The 16539-nt window shown below is 39.5% G+C and overlaps 2 protein-coding genes across 28 annotated transcripts in view; both read right to left on the bottom strand.

Annotated features, from left to right (window-relative positions):
* The window catches only part of LOC135109903 (probable phosphorylase b kinase regulatory subunit beta), a 29444-nt gene extending 25029 nt beyond the window's left edge, over positions 1 to 4415 (bottom strand). For 10 of the 21 annotated variants that reach the window (XR_010272948.1, XR_010272947.1, XR_010272951.1 and 7 more), the window contains exons 1-4: positions 4260 to 4415; positions 2073 to 2194; positions 991 to 1126; positions 34 to 241 (exon numbers count right to left, since the gene is read on the bottom strand). Coding sequence is in view for 16 of the 21 variants with exons in the window: in XM_064021768.1 (XP_063877838.1) it covers positions 34 to 241; positions 991 to 1126; positions 2073 to 2194; positions 4260 to 4291 (498 nt within the window). In the remaining 5 variants the exon portion in view is untranslated. Of the gene's footprint in view, positions 1 to 33; positions 242 to 990; positions 1127 to 2072; positions 2195 to 2993; positions 3155 to 4259 lie in introns of those variants that run through there. The other 11 variants (XM_064021777.1, XM_064021773.1, XM_064021769.1 and 8 more) reach the window with 2 other exon arrangements.
* Positions 4416 to 8284: 3869 nt separating this feature from the next.
* Positions 8285 to 16539, bottom strand: part of LOC135109906 (transmembrane protein 198-like) — a 76154-nt gene continuing 67899 nt past the window's right edge. For 2 of the 7 annotated variants that reach the window (XM_064021785.1, XM_064021784.1), the window contains 2 exons: positions 15955 to 16088; positions 8285 to 13003 (listed from right to left, as the gene is read on the bottom strand). In XM_064021785.1, coding sequence (XP_063877855.1) covers positions 12800 to 13003; positions 15955 to 16088 — 338 coding nt within the window. In that variant the 3' untranslated portion in view covers positions 8285 to 12799. Of the gene's footprint in view, positions 13079 to 15811; positions 16089 to 16539 lie in introns of all 7 variants that reach the window. The other 5 variants (XM_064021783.1, XM_064021781.1, XR_010272954.1 and 2 more) reach the window with 4 other exon arrangements.

The following is a 16539-nucleotide window of genomic DNA, read 5'->3' on the forward strand; positions in this document are numbered from 1 at the left end:
ACACAGCAGCACACAGCACAGCCTCCCTCATACCTGCAGGTGGCCATACTCCTCACTGGAGATCACCTCCTCGCCTGTGAGAAGGTGGAACTTGGCATGGAGGGCAAACTTTGGGTTCTGTCCTTTCTTGAAGCTCTCCACATGCTCACACTGCCGCATCCAGCAGGTGAGGATTCCCCGCATGCACTTGACACAGGACTGGCCCAGCTCGTAAGCCTTTCCCCGGTCATCATCAATTCGTCTGTCAAGCAGTAAGTATTATCATTATTTTTTTTTTTAACATAAGCTTTAGTCATTAAGTTGAGCAACAAGAAATTACATAGATTATTTTTATTATACTAGTTATGGTCAAAGTAACACACCAAGCAACAATATAGCAATTTTTTGTTTATTGAAGCAAGCTTTAGTTGTAAAGTGACATGTCGAGCAACAAGAATTAAATTGAGCTCACTTTACCTATACAAGCTTAGTCATCAAGTTATATGGTAACTGTGGCCTGAAATGAAGTCATAAAAATATCTCCTAGAAGTGTTTTTCAAGACTTCAAACATATGTATAAAAGACAAAACATAGGTGAAAAAAGATAAAACATAAATGAAGACATAGAACATAAGTAGAAAAAAGATACAGAACTTAAGTAAAGGCACTGAACACATGCACAAAAAAACAGACAAATTTGCTTTCGCCTGGGAGAGAGAGAAAAAAAAAGGCACACTTTATTAGTACACTCATGGATAAACAAATGACCTCAGTTTCCTTATTTTCAGCCCTAAATGCACCAGTGCTAATATAAATCATTACATGAAAAATCAAACAAAAAGATAAATAAGCAAAATATAAACATAATCATAAACATCAAATAAACAAAAACATAAATAGGAAAGATGAACAAATATAAACAAAATAAACATAAAAAAATAAACAAATCTAACCATAAACATCAAATAACCACATAACCAGTACAAAAACCAGCATCTCCAGCCCCCTGACCTGTATGCCTGGAAGAGGCTCCAAATGGATGCAGCGCAGTATATGGAGGTGCGCACGTCGCCCACCCGGTGGTCCTGGCTGGTGCTGGGGAAGATGCCCAGGCTGATGCTCTGGTTCTGCAGCAGCTGCCTCTTGACTGCATGCACAGGGAACACATCAAAGTCATTAGCAAGGTCTCATACTTTCTGAACTGAGAATGATTCAACTTTCTGAGCTAAGAAAAATCAATGTCGTGAGTGATATAGTGTTAATCTTGTGAGCAACACCATGTATACTTCCCTAGCTGAGGAAAAATTTATCTTGTGAGTTGTGTACTTTCCAAGCCGAGAAAAAAAAAAAAAAAAAAAAAAAAAAAAAAAAAAAAAAACTGATCTTGTAAGCAATAAAATGTCTCCTAAGAATAAAGAGTCAGTCTTGTGAGTGATATCATATACTTCCCAGAGATAAAATGTCAATCTTATGAGCAATATCATGTATATTTCAGCTGAGAAAAAAGTGCAGTTGTTAATGAGAAAAATACAATTAACATTCTTGTTATGACAGAATATCAATCTGTTGAATACTATATATATATATATATATATATATATATATATATATATATATATATATATATATATATATATATATATAAAGGAAACTGTAGAGAGGCAATCTAATGATGATTTTATTAAAGGTTTCTCTTACATGTCCCTATTTCATGCCTGGGGAACTCGATACTCACATCAATCAGGCAATTAACGAAAAAATGTCCCTGTAAAAAGAGCTGCATCATGAATGACAGACTGAGTGATGGGAGGATGCTACAAAATGCACATTACATCACACATTAAAAATATGAGACAAAAAACATCATTATAATTGTTAGATATACAGCAAAATATAAAACAAAAAACATCATTACAGCTGTTAAATAAAAATAAAACATACAAATGTTAATATTAAACAAATAACAATCAGAACCATTGAACAAAAAACATCATTACAACCATTAAGAAAACACTAGCATAAGAAAAGACATGAAGTGGTAAGAAGAATATGCACCAGTGTTCTGCCACACATTGGACAGACTGACAACTCACCAATGCCATAGTAGTGGTCTAGCTTGCGCACGGTCTCGTCATAACAGATGACTCGCAGGTGGACATCGGCATCTGTGTCAGTACACCCGCTGGCTGACCGCTGCCTCTCTCGCGTCTGATTGCTGGAAAAGGAGGGGTTAAATAAATACCTATGATAACTATGATAGATAATGATTACAGATAATTGAGCATAATAAATCATACAGTAAACATACAATATATAAAATGCATAACAAAACGCAAGAAACATATAATAATCCCTTCAACCTCACAGTGGGATCATTAGCCTAAGATAATGTGAACTCCAGCACACTTGAACTCCCCTCAGAATTAACCTAACTAAAGAAACCCTGATGTCATTCTCTTACTGAATGTTCACGGTTGGCAAGATCAGCAGATGAAAAATGCGGGTAATATTGAAATAACATTAGCGTCTTCATCTTGGGGTTTGGTTAAGTTTGGCTTAGATTAATTCACTTCATTAAATTCACTGTTACCTTCACTGCATAAATCATGTTAACATCATATTTTTGCCCCAAAAATAAATAATGACAATCTCAAATTAGTACGCTAAGGTTATTTACACAACACTGATATTACCCCCATATTATGCCAGTTTGGTACCAAAGAAACAGAAATATGGGCCATACCTCTTACAACAAACATACAGCTATACATGATAGTTTTATGAATATTCACAAGTATACCACCACTAATACTCCTGCAGGCCTTCAAACACGGGACATCTGATCATACTCCACCATCCCACACCACCACCAACACTTGTAACTTCAGTAACACAACAAAACAACCATACACTAACTTTCAAAGGGGGAAACGCTGCCCCTTTAAAACGACCTTGAGTTAAATCCCACTCCACAAAGTTACATATGACTAGTGGTTATGGTGCTTAATATTTACTAGGTGGGGACGTGGAGGGTGGTCATGGCAGGTGAGGCAGGCAACAGGCAGGTCAAGCAAGTGGTGCAGGTCAGTGAAGGGTAAAGAGGACTAGAGAGGTCCAGGCCGGAGCAGACCCCGTCCTTCCTTCTGTCCTTCTCTCAATGTCAACTTGTCAACAGATTTTATATATCAACTAATTGTGGTCCCTAGACGTCTTATACCCAAAATTAGGCCCCAGTTTTTATTTGCCACGTTAATTTTGCATAGATTTGTATTACTTTCGGTACTTATATACAGTGTCCTTCTTTCTGCCCTTCTCTCAATGTCAACTTGTCAACTGCCTTTAAATATCAACTAAATATGTCCTCTAGACACCTTAAACACCCAATATCAATCCATATACTTGTTTTATACACTAATTTTGCATGGGTTTATCTTATTTTATTTTATTTTTATTTTATTTTTTTTTAAATATGTACTGGCCACTAAAATAAGATGTACACTACAGAAACACTATAGATAAATGATCACAGAGAGCTAAGCACGAAAAATCATACATATACAGCATACAGTAAACATGCAATATATAAAATATATGAACAATCATAACAAAATATTTCTGCTATAGAGAACGAGATGAGAAGGACGACTTATCTAGATATGATCTGATAACCCAATGTCTCCTAAGTGACAGTCTCCCTTGAAAATACTGAAAGCTCACACACACACACACACACACACACACACTAAATCATGCAATGTGTATATAGCAAATAGGAAAGCGAGATGATGACAGAAAGGAGGCAGTGGGAGAGAGAGAGAGAGAGTAAAGAGAAAATTTTAGTTATTTTGACAGTCTCCATTCAAAATATCAGCTCACAAACTAAACTATGTAGAATTTATAACGTGCATGTAGTTTGGGAATAGGAAGGAATATAATGGAAGAGTTAATTAGGATAGGAAGGTGGGCTGGTGGAAGGGGGATAGGCAGATCGAGATATCGTTAAAAAATCAAGACACGACAGTATTTCTTCAAAACATTAGTAGCCAACACACTACACTCTAAGACACACCTACACCTTGCCTATATATACCTCTGGCGACGTGGACACTCCCCAAATGTGGACACTGGCTGGCTGTTTATGAATAAGAGCAACAAAACTGAACACAGGAAGAGACAATACAAACATTATCAAGGGTATTACACACAACATGGACATAACTCCTGTCTAGCCCATGGCTGGGCTAGACAGGAGTTATGATTAGGGTGTGCTTTTTACTTACTCGTCAGGGGAGTCAGAGGAAGCAGGGTCCATAGCGGTCCTCGTCTGTCTGTCAATAAGACCACTGACGTCACCTGTTAGAGCAGCTGGACTCCCGCGCACCTCCTCAGCGCTGCTTAACGTACGCGCTTGTTAAATGAAAAACTATTCTCCTCCCTTTATAGACCCCTTATTTTATCTGCCTTAATCTACCCTTCTTATCCCTTTCTATTCCTTGCTTTATCTGTTAAATCCCTTATTTTACTTACTTGCCTTACGCTTCCCCTCCTTTATTATTAAGGACAATAGCTGTTTGAATCGCGAAAGCTTTCCACAAGAGCCGGATAGCGTGTTACTGGACAGATTATCACAGTCCTTAATTTCCCTTCTACACATCCCTTTATTCATCTTCATCTCATGCCCTCTGGTAGATCTATGATCCCTCACCACCAAATACCCACGGTTTAATTTTTCAAAACATGACAAGATCCTGTACATAACATCAGATCTCGTCTCTCTCTTCTCGCTTCTAAGGTTGGTAGGTTTAGTTTCTACAACCTCTCTTGATATGGGAGATTTCATAAAGTCAGACAATTTTGTAGCCGCTCGTTGTATTCCCTCTAATTTCTTTATATCCCTTTTCATACTTGGAGGCAATTTTGTAGCTGTTCGTTGTATTCTCTCTAATTTCTTTATATCCCTTTTCATACTTGGAGACCATATACCACTGCTGCATATTCTAAACAAAGTCTTATCATCGTCACAACCATTTTTTTTTTTTTTCCATCTCATTCAGATAGTTGAAAGTTGCTCTGATATGCTTCACCAGATTGTACGCTTCACCCGGGGACAGCTTATCAATGACAATAACTCCAAGGGCGTTCTATTTTTAATTATAACCTAACCCACCTTTATCAACATGTACTGGGCTGCCTCTTTTGAGTCTATGTTAAATAAATGTTGGTAATTTTTTTTTTATCACAATTTTCTAATGAAATTACTGCTGAATTAGTCATGTTTTCTAGTGTAGCTATGTACGGAATCATGATCTTATGTTCTTAAAATCACCATTCAAAACAATATTATTACTGTATATTTATTTGTTATCTACTGTTTTTATTTATTTATTTTTCTCAAGTGATGAAGTTAAAGAAAATTGCAATGAAAACTTTTTGTTCCTTATCCTGTAAGTTTCAGAGAGAGAGAGAGAGAGAGAGAGAGAGAGAGAGAGAGAGAGAGAGAGAGAGAGAGAGAGAGAGAGAGAGAGAGAGAGAATATTACTTAAGTATTTCCATACAGTGTTCAATATTTGACTGATGTCATACGTGAATGTTTTGTGCATTTCTAACTACTTATTTTTCCTTTTATTTCAAGAGTAAATACTTATTTTTCCTTTTATTTCAAGAGAACTATAAATGCACACTTTTAGAGGAATGTTACTAGAAAGATTTCAATAAGTTGTTTGTTTTATTGATAACCTTATTGAAGGTGGCCCTTTTATATGTGCCATTCACCTTATAATTTTTTTGTCTCTCCTATTCCAATTGGCATTTTCTGGGCTTGTAATTGGACTAGCAACTACTTCTAGTAAGAGAAGGAAATACAAATATATCGCGAGGAGGAAGTGTTGCATTAGTGGAGGTTAACATAACCATCCAAAACAGTGATTAGGTCACCCAAGAAATTCACAAAATACGTCTTTCCTTGACTTAATTAATTCAGGCATTACTTTCTCTCTTCAAGGTTGGAATATGTATGTAGTACAGTGATTTTATTAATATTAAAGTCAGTAACCACCTACTATAACATGTGTAAACGATACATACGTCTACATTGAAGTAGACAAGTACATGTATGAATATTTAGTCAGACTGTGCGATGCTTGTGCTTAGCTGAGATTTGACGTCTGGATCGTAATGCTAAGCTTCATGGGATATAATGCAATTTATGAGCTTAAGGGAATTATCCATTGCTGTTCAATGTTTCAAGGAGTCGCCATTACCACTACCTTTTTTTGGTGGACAATAGTGTTTCAGTCTTTAGAAGTACAACAAACTAAATGAGCACACAAGACTACAAAAACTAAGATTTTAATGTTTGGTTAGGAAAATTTATTCAAGTTTTGAGGAAAATGTGTGAAAATTTCCCTAAATTTTACTAATTCCCTGAATCACTGGAAGACCACGATTCAGGGAATTTTGTTCCATTGACCAAAAACCTTGCTTCGTGACAGTTCTCCAAAGCTTATTAGAGGGGATGGGGAGAAGAGTGAGGATAGGAATGAAGGACATAAACTTAAGAAATACCATACTTTTTATCATCCTTCCTAACATGACATTATACTAAATTAGCCCAGTCTAAGCTAACCTCACCTTAATTAACAATGCTCATAACAACATTCAAAGATGTTTTAAGTACAGGAGGCATATGTAAAGTCAATATTTAAGTCAGTTTTCATAGAATACCTACTCACCTACCTTAACTAAGCTAAATAACTAGCCTTTCCACTGTAAAAAATAAAGAAGACACAATATCTTTCACGGAATATAAGTAGCCATACAATGAATGTTCTATGTTTTTCAAGAACCACTTCAACAGCATATCGGAGTTTAAATTACCCGCGCTTAAGCTGTGTTTTGGTATCTAGTGAAATCTTAACCCAGGGACGGTAAAACCCTGAAATGAAGGACAGACGGTTGTTGTTTCTTCTTTTCCTGCCATTATGAATGGTCCTCGGATGTTTATACTTGTGTGAAGATGGTCCAAGTATTCACCTGTATAAATTGGTTTTGTGATATATTTTTGGCGAAAAATGAAGTGTGTTGTTGCATGTACCTTCGTTCCTGTTGGTTCCGTCAACACGAAAAAAAAGTTGCCGAATTTTATGTCGTTACTCATTTAATGGATCGACTTTTGAATTTTCATTTCCAGCTCTAGCTAAAGAAAGAGTTGATCTCTCCATATATGCCTTAAAAAATAATCATACAACATACACTAATCTGTGATTGTTCGGAGCGATCGCCAATGGCTTGATCGGAGGGGAATGGCGGACCTATTTTGGCTTGTAATTAATAATGAGCATTTCTCGCAACGTATATGTGGAGACACATGATTTATTCCTTTGTGTACAGTAAAAAATAAATAAAACGACACTATCCAAGATTGGATTTAGAGAAAGTTTGGAAATAGCGTGAATGCTTGTTACCCGAAAACACTCTCAAACACCCGAAAACGCCTCAAAACACCCAGAAACATTTCATTACCGATTACATCGGTGATGAAATCAAGACGAAGAGAGAGAGAGAGAGAGAGAGAGAGAGAGAGAGAGAGAGAGAGAGAGAGAGAGAGAGAATCTCTCTCTCTCTCTCTCTCTCTCTCTCTCTCTCTCTCTCTCTCTCTCTCTATATATATATATATATAAATAAATAAATAAATAAATAAATAAATAAATATATATATATATATATATATATATATATATATATATATATATATATATATATATATATATATATATATATATATATATATATATATATATATATATATATATATATATATATATATATATATATATATATATATATATATATACACACACACACACACACACACACACACACACACAGAGAGAGAGAGAGAGAGAGAGAGAGAGAGAGAGAGAGAGAGACCGTCTTTCCCAAAATTATATTGCTTCTAAAAATAACTCTCTCTCTCTCTCTCTCTGCCTGTCTGTCTATCTGCGGGGGCTTAGTGCGAGGCTAGCTTCTGTTCCAATCCCTTTAAATGCCTTAATGTATTTATACCTTACTTACATAGAATACCTGTTAATTATACACATATAGTCTGGACAAAAAGTTGCATTATCCATCTAGCTTTCCTCTCTTTCTTTCTAGACCTAGCTTCTCTTCAAACAGTCTGGTGGAAATAGATCCTTTTGTTGCCCAAGGCTATTGTTCCTCTAACATAAAATAATAATAATAATAATAATAATAATAATAATAATAATAATAATGTTAAATGATAATGGGGAAAAATAAGCATGTCCATTTAAAACATTGTTATTATTTAAAGAGAACATGATGCCATACAGTACAAATAACTTGCTTCTGAAGAGACGCAATGACATATCCTGTAAGAAATGATTACATAATGTACACACACACACCAATTTGTCAAGTTATACAAAACTGTGTTCCTTATACAAACTTCTCACTCAACTTCTGGAGTGTCTGAGACAGTCTGGGTGGTAACCAGAATATGTACAGTGGCTTGAGGGTAGCATTGAAGCTCAGCCATTCTGTGAGGTCAGCTAGAAACACGAGCTGCTCAAGCCTAGAGGTGAGGACAGACATTCCCCTTAAGGTATTCAAGAAGCAAAGATTGGCACTAAACCACAAACAAGCTTTCTAGGCCTAGTATCAGTACATGTATGATGATGAACTGTACACTGATATGAGACTTTCCTTCATGATCTTTGAAACACTGCCCTGGGACTGACAGGGCACCCTTAATCCTATGTAGTGTGCACTGAACTGGTGTGGTGGTACTGTACCTGACAACTCTACCAGACCTCACAGTCGCCTGCTGAGCTGACAGTAGGGAAGCAACAGGAAGAGTGGACTACTACTTGCAGCAAGTCCTTGATTCTCGCTCGTATTCCTTCCGTGAGGCTTGTCTTATGCAAACTGTGGCCCCAAAACTCGACTGTTGTATTCCATAAGGGATATTTCTTGGGCCATAATAAAAAACAATGCAAAAGTAATCAAAATAAAGCAAACATGGCTCAAAGACTTTGCATACTTTTCAGCTAAGAATACAGTTTATAGGGGTCCAGGGAAAAGGCTGAAAGCTGTCCTATTCCTAACATGTCACACTCCAGGAGGGAAAGTCACTCTCCAAATGGCTCCCACCAGCACCCAGGCAGCTTAGTGTGACAGTAACCAGCTCCATTGAATCTCACACTTATCTGGTACAAAATAAATAACTCAGTATTTTGAGTCTGATACTTTGAAGCTTAGATGGATGAGACAATGTATAGTATTTCTTTTTACAGTATGACACTAAATATTAAAGTGAAATGTCCCTCAAGAGCACAAAGAGTGGAGGGAGGTACAGGGAGTGAGCCAAGCCAAGCTGCACCTCACGCCACCGCCACTACTGCAGCTCAGTGCTCCAGCTTCACCTCACTGTTGGCAACTAACAAGAGAGGAGTGAGCTTCTTGGGTCACTCAATGCATGACTGGAGCAGACTGTAAAAGGTTGATTATATATTTAATGATTAATGATGGTCTTTGGTCTTAATGCAGCAACTGCAGGATACATGAGAGATAATTAAGTAGTAAATATATAACTTGTGCATGCTTTTCCAGCTCATGGCAGTGGTGAGGTAATACAAAGGTAACTTAACTGAGACTAAGTTTGCAACACATGCATATTCTCACTGCTATTCTGTCAACCATGAAGACTGAATTCCAAGGTGAATCTGTGTAAATACTGCCTAACCTAACCTAACTGAGACAACAAAGCATGATCTGACCTAGACAGCATTAAAATGGGGTCAGACTAGCTCTAGATACCTTCCATATCAAGGTCTTAGGTGATATATGAACATCCATCCTTTATTATTACAGTATAAGTTTCATATAGAAGCAAACAGGAAAACTTAACCTGAAACAACTCAGCCATACCAAATACATACTTAGCATGGCCCTGAGGGCAGCATGTCTTGACAGGACAAAAGTATCTTAGAATTACAGAACAAGACTTCACAGAGGAATAAAAATATCTTTGGTGAAAGTTGTTTTGGTGAAGAGTAACAAGAAGACAGGAAACATTCCAACCAGTGGGTGGGTCCAGGACTTGATAGGTGGGTGTGTCATCACCACATACTGCACCCTACAGGACCATCCAAAGCTGAATTAATGAGCATTACAAGAAATAATGAGTTTCATCCCAACACAATATCATACTCATTCAGAAAACACATGGTAAAGGTAACAGTTTACCTGATGCTTGAAACATGAACCAAAGGAAATTAAATAAATTATGAAACCCTTGTGAACCTGACTCAAGAATAATTATCACAAAAGAGTCGATGTTAATAGTGGAAGAACAAGGTCTCCATGCTGTGCTCACTCTTCTCTCAGAAGGATGCTAACAGCAAAGATACAGTTATTTCATACAATGATATATAATTCCCTTGTAGTGTTCACAGCTAGCAAATCAAGGAATGAAGGTACACAGCTTATTAGCTCCAGATCATTTCATCATACCACAGATGACTGCATAGGGAAAGCATAACTTTGTATGAACCTATCAGCATGGGCACCAGGCTTCACATCACTTCCATTATAGAGAGGCTGAGCTAAGTCATGTCTGCTGACCTGCCTCGCTCAGTCCATATCACACAGTGCGGCACTAAGGCTGGCAGACCCCGAGGCGCCAGGCGTGGCACCAGACTCTGTGCCTCCGTGGGGCTGTCATAGTGCCGACAATCCTTCCTCTTATGACACACTGTCCCTAGTGATATGCTTCTTAAATTAATCATTAGATCATGAAGTAAACAAGGACAGTTATGCTTTGACTCAATATCACACTCTATATGACTATAGGCAATGTGTGAAGTTAACAAATAATCAACAACAATGTTATTCAACTCCAGAAAGAAATCAGGACAAAATGTACAGATAAAAAGAAGGAAAAGAATACCTTGCTCCCAAGACCACGTTGGGAAAGAAACTGCAAACATGTACAAATCAACATGGACAGGAGTAAGTAAATAAATAAGCGTAACGTGAAGTTGAATAAACATCCACTGTAACGCCAGGCCAGTAAGGCAGGTTAAAGCCATCCACAATGCCAGTAGAACTGAGCGACGCACAACTTCCCTCATCCACACACATCCTAGCTAAATCATTACAGAAAGACTTCTGGCAGATCTGTGCTGTCTGCTGGTGCTGCTGCCATTGTCTGTCAGCGTTGAGCGAGGAGCAGCCAGCAAATTTCACCTTGTTTGAGCGGCTTCACGTGTGGCGAGCTGAGCAGAGGCTGTCCCTTCTGGTGATGATGGACCATGTGGGGCTCATCATCCCTGGTTTCTAACATTTTCCTTCTCTGGATGCTTCGAACCAATATTTTTAACATTTTCCTCCTCTATGGATGCTTTGAACCAAATATTTCATGTCAGGAAGAACAACCATCATTAACTAACCATCACATTCTAAATAACTACATCTTCTTTTTTGTAGTTTTGTTTTTCCAACAGTGCATGTGGTGTACTGGTATTGGTATACAAGGACTAAACACATCTCCCTATGATATGAGGTTTGGAGGCCACGTTCACAAATCAGGATCAGCAGGAATCCAGCAAAATGATGTACAAACGGGTGATCCAAAACTAAGACCTTTCGCATTCACTTCAGTGTGTTATGGCAACAAAGACCCAGCCAGAAGGAGAGCAGACCCCAACCAGCCCTGGGCCATCCATACACAACACAGTGGACTGGAAATGATAATTGCCAGAACACTCATCCTTCCTTGGGACTCTTAAGAAATCACTCTGACTTTTCCATTCATAAAATCACAAGCCACCGCGGTGTGATCCAAGAGGGTACATTTGATCTGCCTCTGGGACAACAGGGGGCCAGCAGCATGAGGACTAAAGAAAGACAACACACTGAGAGTTTACAGGTCTCTGGGCTACTGACAGACAGTTTACAGGTGTTGAAAGACTTTAGCTACACTTTGAGTCTAGCAACAAGAGGGAAAAACACACACACAGAACTACAGTCAGGGATGTACTGTATATGCACACTGTACCACACATGCATACACACTCTCTCTTCTCTTAAACACACATCCAGGCACATATACACACAGGCAAACACACACACACACACACAGACACACACTCTCTCTCTCTCTCTCTCTCTCTCTCTCTCTCTCTCTCTCTCTCTCTCTCTCTCTCTCTCTCTCTCTCTCACTTACATACACACACACATGCTTGCTATATGATATCACAATGATAGTTCATGATTATATATATCTAATGTTTTTTCTTCAATCACTGCACAGTTCAGTACCACACAAGTCTTGCAGGTTGGCCAGTCTTGGCATTCACTGTCTTGCCAACACTTGCCGTCCTGCTCATGTCTTTTCCTGTGAACACTGCTTTGTCTCAGGATGACAGGAGCACTTCATGAAGTGTTCTGTTTATGCTTTGTCTTTCCACTACAAAGGAAGGTAACTCCTGATTTGTGCTCCAATTAAATGGACTGAAATTTCACCAATTTTTTTTTTTTTTAATCTCCATTAGCACATGTGATCAGTCAGTTTCCTCTTTGAGAAAGCACATGGCTCACAAAACAAGATACCTACTGGTTATATCACTGTTCTGCTTTCAGGATCACAAAGCTAAATATTTCTGGTCCAGTGACATCTACACAATGGCTGGATATCATCTGAGTCACTTCAGTTTTCTCACTCTGGGCATGATACAAACCACGACCCACAACACAAGTGTTTCTACGCCACACACACTCACACACACACACACACACACTAGTGCATGGTGACGCGGGTGAGTCTGGGGGCGTCAGGGGGTGAAGGCGGGGGCTGGGAGCTGCCGGCCTCATCCTCGCTCTCCGTGAGTGGCGCCAGCTGGGTGTGGTCTGGAGGCAGCATGGTGGTGTGTGTGGAGTCAGACTGGAGGGTACCGTTGTCCCCAGTAGGGTAAGCCTTCCGCTGCAGGCTCTGGATGTACTCCTGTCCAACACACACACCAGACTCAGCTTGACGTATAAGGCTTGGGTTGTACGCTAACACTGACTGCTGACAAAACTGTTTCTGTGGTTAGTGCCTGTCGTCTAGGGTATGGTAAGGTCAACACCGACCGGCCTTACAAGTTAACTATGCACAGGGGTGAAGCAGCACCTCTGTGGTCTACTTTTATAGTAATGAATGATGGTTATTGCTCATGGATTAGTGTCTTTAAGCCAAACTACGGAAAAATGTGATGCTATTCAAAGAGAAAGAATGGGAGGCTGAAAGTAGTGAGTCTCTTTCACTGCCTATCAATATAAGCCTCACCTACAGTACTTTACCACTCATACCTACAGAATCAATGAACTGAGTCAGGGAACTACAGTCCATTTATTCCAAGCTAAGAAATGGAGCTAGCAGGTCTTGTAATCTTATCACTAGTTGGTTGGTCCGTAGCCCCATCAGCCTGTCTCCTGTTTGGCTCAGACACTGGTCTCTCCAAACCACAGCAACAAGGTTAAAAAAGTATCTTAGGCTCCAGTGCAAGCTAAGAATGAATGGACTTTATTCTGTCACACCAGAGTGTGACAGAATTATTTAAAATTATGTAAATTCACCATCCAGAATTTCTATTTTGTGGTGATCTAATTTAAAGTGGAATAAAAACCTAAAAGCATCTGCTACAATTAAATGGACTCCACAAAAACTCCAACCTAAATAATAAGAGCCAGGCAGATTCTGAACTCACTGGGGGAAGAAACGGCAAACACTAGGCAAAGTAATCCTTTAAGAAGCTTTAGATGTGTTTACAAATGAATCTAAAGAAAATGGACTGTACACAGCTGCCAAAACCTCATGACACTCAGTGAGATCTACAAGCAACACAGACAACTGGAAACAATGGCGGAAATCCACATGGCAGCAACAATTCACTGAGGGCAGCAAGGAAACACCAGGAGGATCAAGGCCAGGAGGAGCACTGGATGGAGGCAACAGCTCATGTCTGACAGCCAAACATTGCCACTCTGACACTTTCATTACAGAAATACAGAGGTCAGTGCCTCAAAACAAGGCTGCCCACATCCATCATGAAACGGATACAAATAAACCTACCATGAGGGTGTCAGGTGTGAATCTGTCAGTCTATACACCAGGCAGATGTCCCCCATGAAGGGAGATGGCTGACACAAGGTTTCTTCATACATTCACCTGCAATGCCTTTGCTTTCTTTGCTTCTTAATAAAAATAGCCAATTCAAAAAGTATGAAGTATGAAGACTGGATAGAAATACCCAGGTTCTCTTCAGTGTCACAGCTGCATCATTTCAGTGCCTCTGGATGAAGTACAGCTGGACTGACCTCATGCTGAGTTCTCTTTGGGAACAACTGTCACACATCCAGTGAACTTGTAGCTCCAAAGGAGCAAACCACCTCACCTATGGACTCTCATAGTCCACTCCAGAATGAGAATAGTGAATGAGCAGAGCCTGGCCTAATGTCACTCACAGTGGTGCACGGACAGAAGAAAGCCTGCAATGCCTACAAGCAGCAGAAACCAACTCTCACTCAGACCAGATTGGCTCACCATGTCGCTGGTATTCATTCAGTAAGTGACTTGCAAAAATATAGCAATGCTCTTACCTTAATCATAACAAAATTATCAATAAAACGTATGTTCCTGAGAGTATGTTGTGTTGGCCAGTGTGGAGACTTCCTAGACTCTAAGAGAAGCAATGCTAGACGTTGCCTTGCAAAACTTGACTACGGACACAGAGCTAAAATGTATCAAATAAACTTGCGGCTAACTTATGTAAAGCAGATAAATATGACACATGAAACTAAAGAAAATAAAACAAGTACACTAACAGTAATAAAAACAAACAAAAATAAATACTTAAAAATACATGAATGCAACCGAAAAAAACATGCAAAAAAAAAAAAAGCAGGCAGACACGGGAAATAAATACATACAAAGTACTTGATATCAAACCACAAAGTGTAATATAACAAGGGCAGACAAACCTTCACTGGGGATCTGCCAGCGCAAGGCAACCAACATTCATGCTCGTGTTGTGGTGAACAAAAGAGCGGTGCATGAAGGCAGGCCAAGCAAGTTTACGTGACCAACCAAGGAGCAGGTTAATTCAATTTGAGCAACACAGATTATTCAAAGGGAACAGAATCATAATGAGAGACAGTGACATGTAGTACTAATGCATACCAGAGAATATCAAGTACATAAAACCAAGAGTAATTTATCAATCACATTTAACCATTTGTGTCTATGTCATCTATCTTATGTTTCCTACATGTTATAAAACCACACAGCTGAAGAAACAGCACACCAAGTTTCACTCCTGATATTGGCAATTAGACTCTAAAAATCACTTAGACCGCAACTTGAAGAAAACAATAAATCTTGAACTCTAAAAAAAATCATTGAATACTTTAGCTACAACTCATAAGAAATAGATGACAAAGACACAAGGTTAAGAGCCAAGAAGATACTGCTTGACTCAGTGACCAAGAGCCTGTCAAAGTCCAAGAGGCAGAGGAGGACAGTAGAGTAGAATCTGTCTGAGTGATGGCGACTCACACAGGTGCTGGCATGAGCTGGGCCGTCTGTACCTCACCAAAGGAGATGACACAGCTGGAGGAGAGGCAGCCACAGCGATGGGAGAGAGAGAGAGAGAGAATGAAGTAGAAGAGGAAACGGAAGAGGTCAAGAAAGGAAGGATAATGAAGAGCTTGGTATGGATGAGTTGGGGGCAGTCAGTCAACAGTCAAGACAAAAAGAGAGGGTTGTCATTACCTGCTGCCCGGCCCTCACGATGAAACAACACCAGTTAGTGCCACCACCACCTCCGACACCAACCAGCGGCAGCGACACCAGGGCCGACACCGCTATGCCTGGCTAACAGTGGTAAATCTCAGATCCGACACTGGCATATTCACCTGGCTGATGATGTCTCCATGTGCTGTACGAACTTGGTACAAATACCGATATTTCTTCTGCCGCAGCTCAGCGCGCGCCTCGCGACTTCTCAGGCGCTGCAGGTTGACACTTCTGTTCTTTTTGGAGGGCACCACTGTAAGGAGGGGCACAAGAGAGTCACACTGGGAGGCACTGTGGGAAGGTACACTCACACAGGCACAGGGAGGAAGGCAGAATGAACTAGAGGTACTGGGATGACAAAAGCAATGGAGCACTGTAGGGAAGAGCACAAGAGTCACACTGGGAGGTACCGGGGGGGAGGCACACTAACATATATGAGAAGGAAAAAAAATAAAATAAACAAAAGATACTAGAAAGAGAAATTGGGGGTAGAAAAGTAAGGGAGCACAGTAAGGAGAGGTAGAAGAGTCACACAGGAAGGTACTGGACAGGAGGTACACCCACACAAGTACAAGGAGCAAGACAGGCTGAATGAGAGGTACAGGGAGGCCTGGTAAGTTGAATGAGGAGTGCTGGAAAGGAAGGGGTGTAATAGAGTTACAAAGGGAAGGACTAGACTAGGGTACATTCACACAGGTACAAAA

This window comes from Scylla paramamosain, chromosome 19, assembly GCF_035594125.1.
Source record: "Scylla paramamosain isolate STU-SP2022 chromosome 19, ASM3559412v1, whole genome shotgun sequence".
Classification (NCBI taxonomy): Eukaryota; Metazoa; Arthropoda; class Malacostraca; order Decapoda; family Portunidae; genus Scylla; species Scylla paramamosain.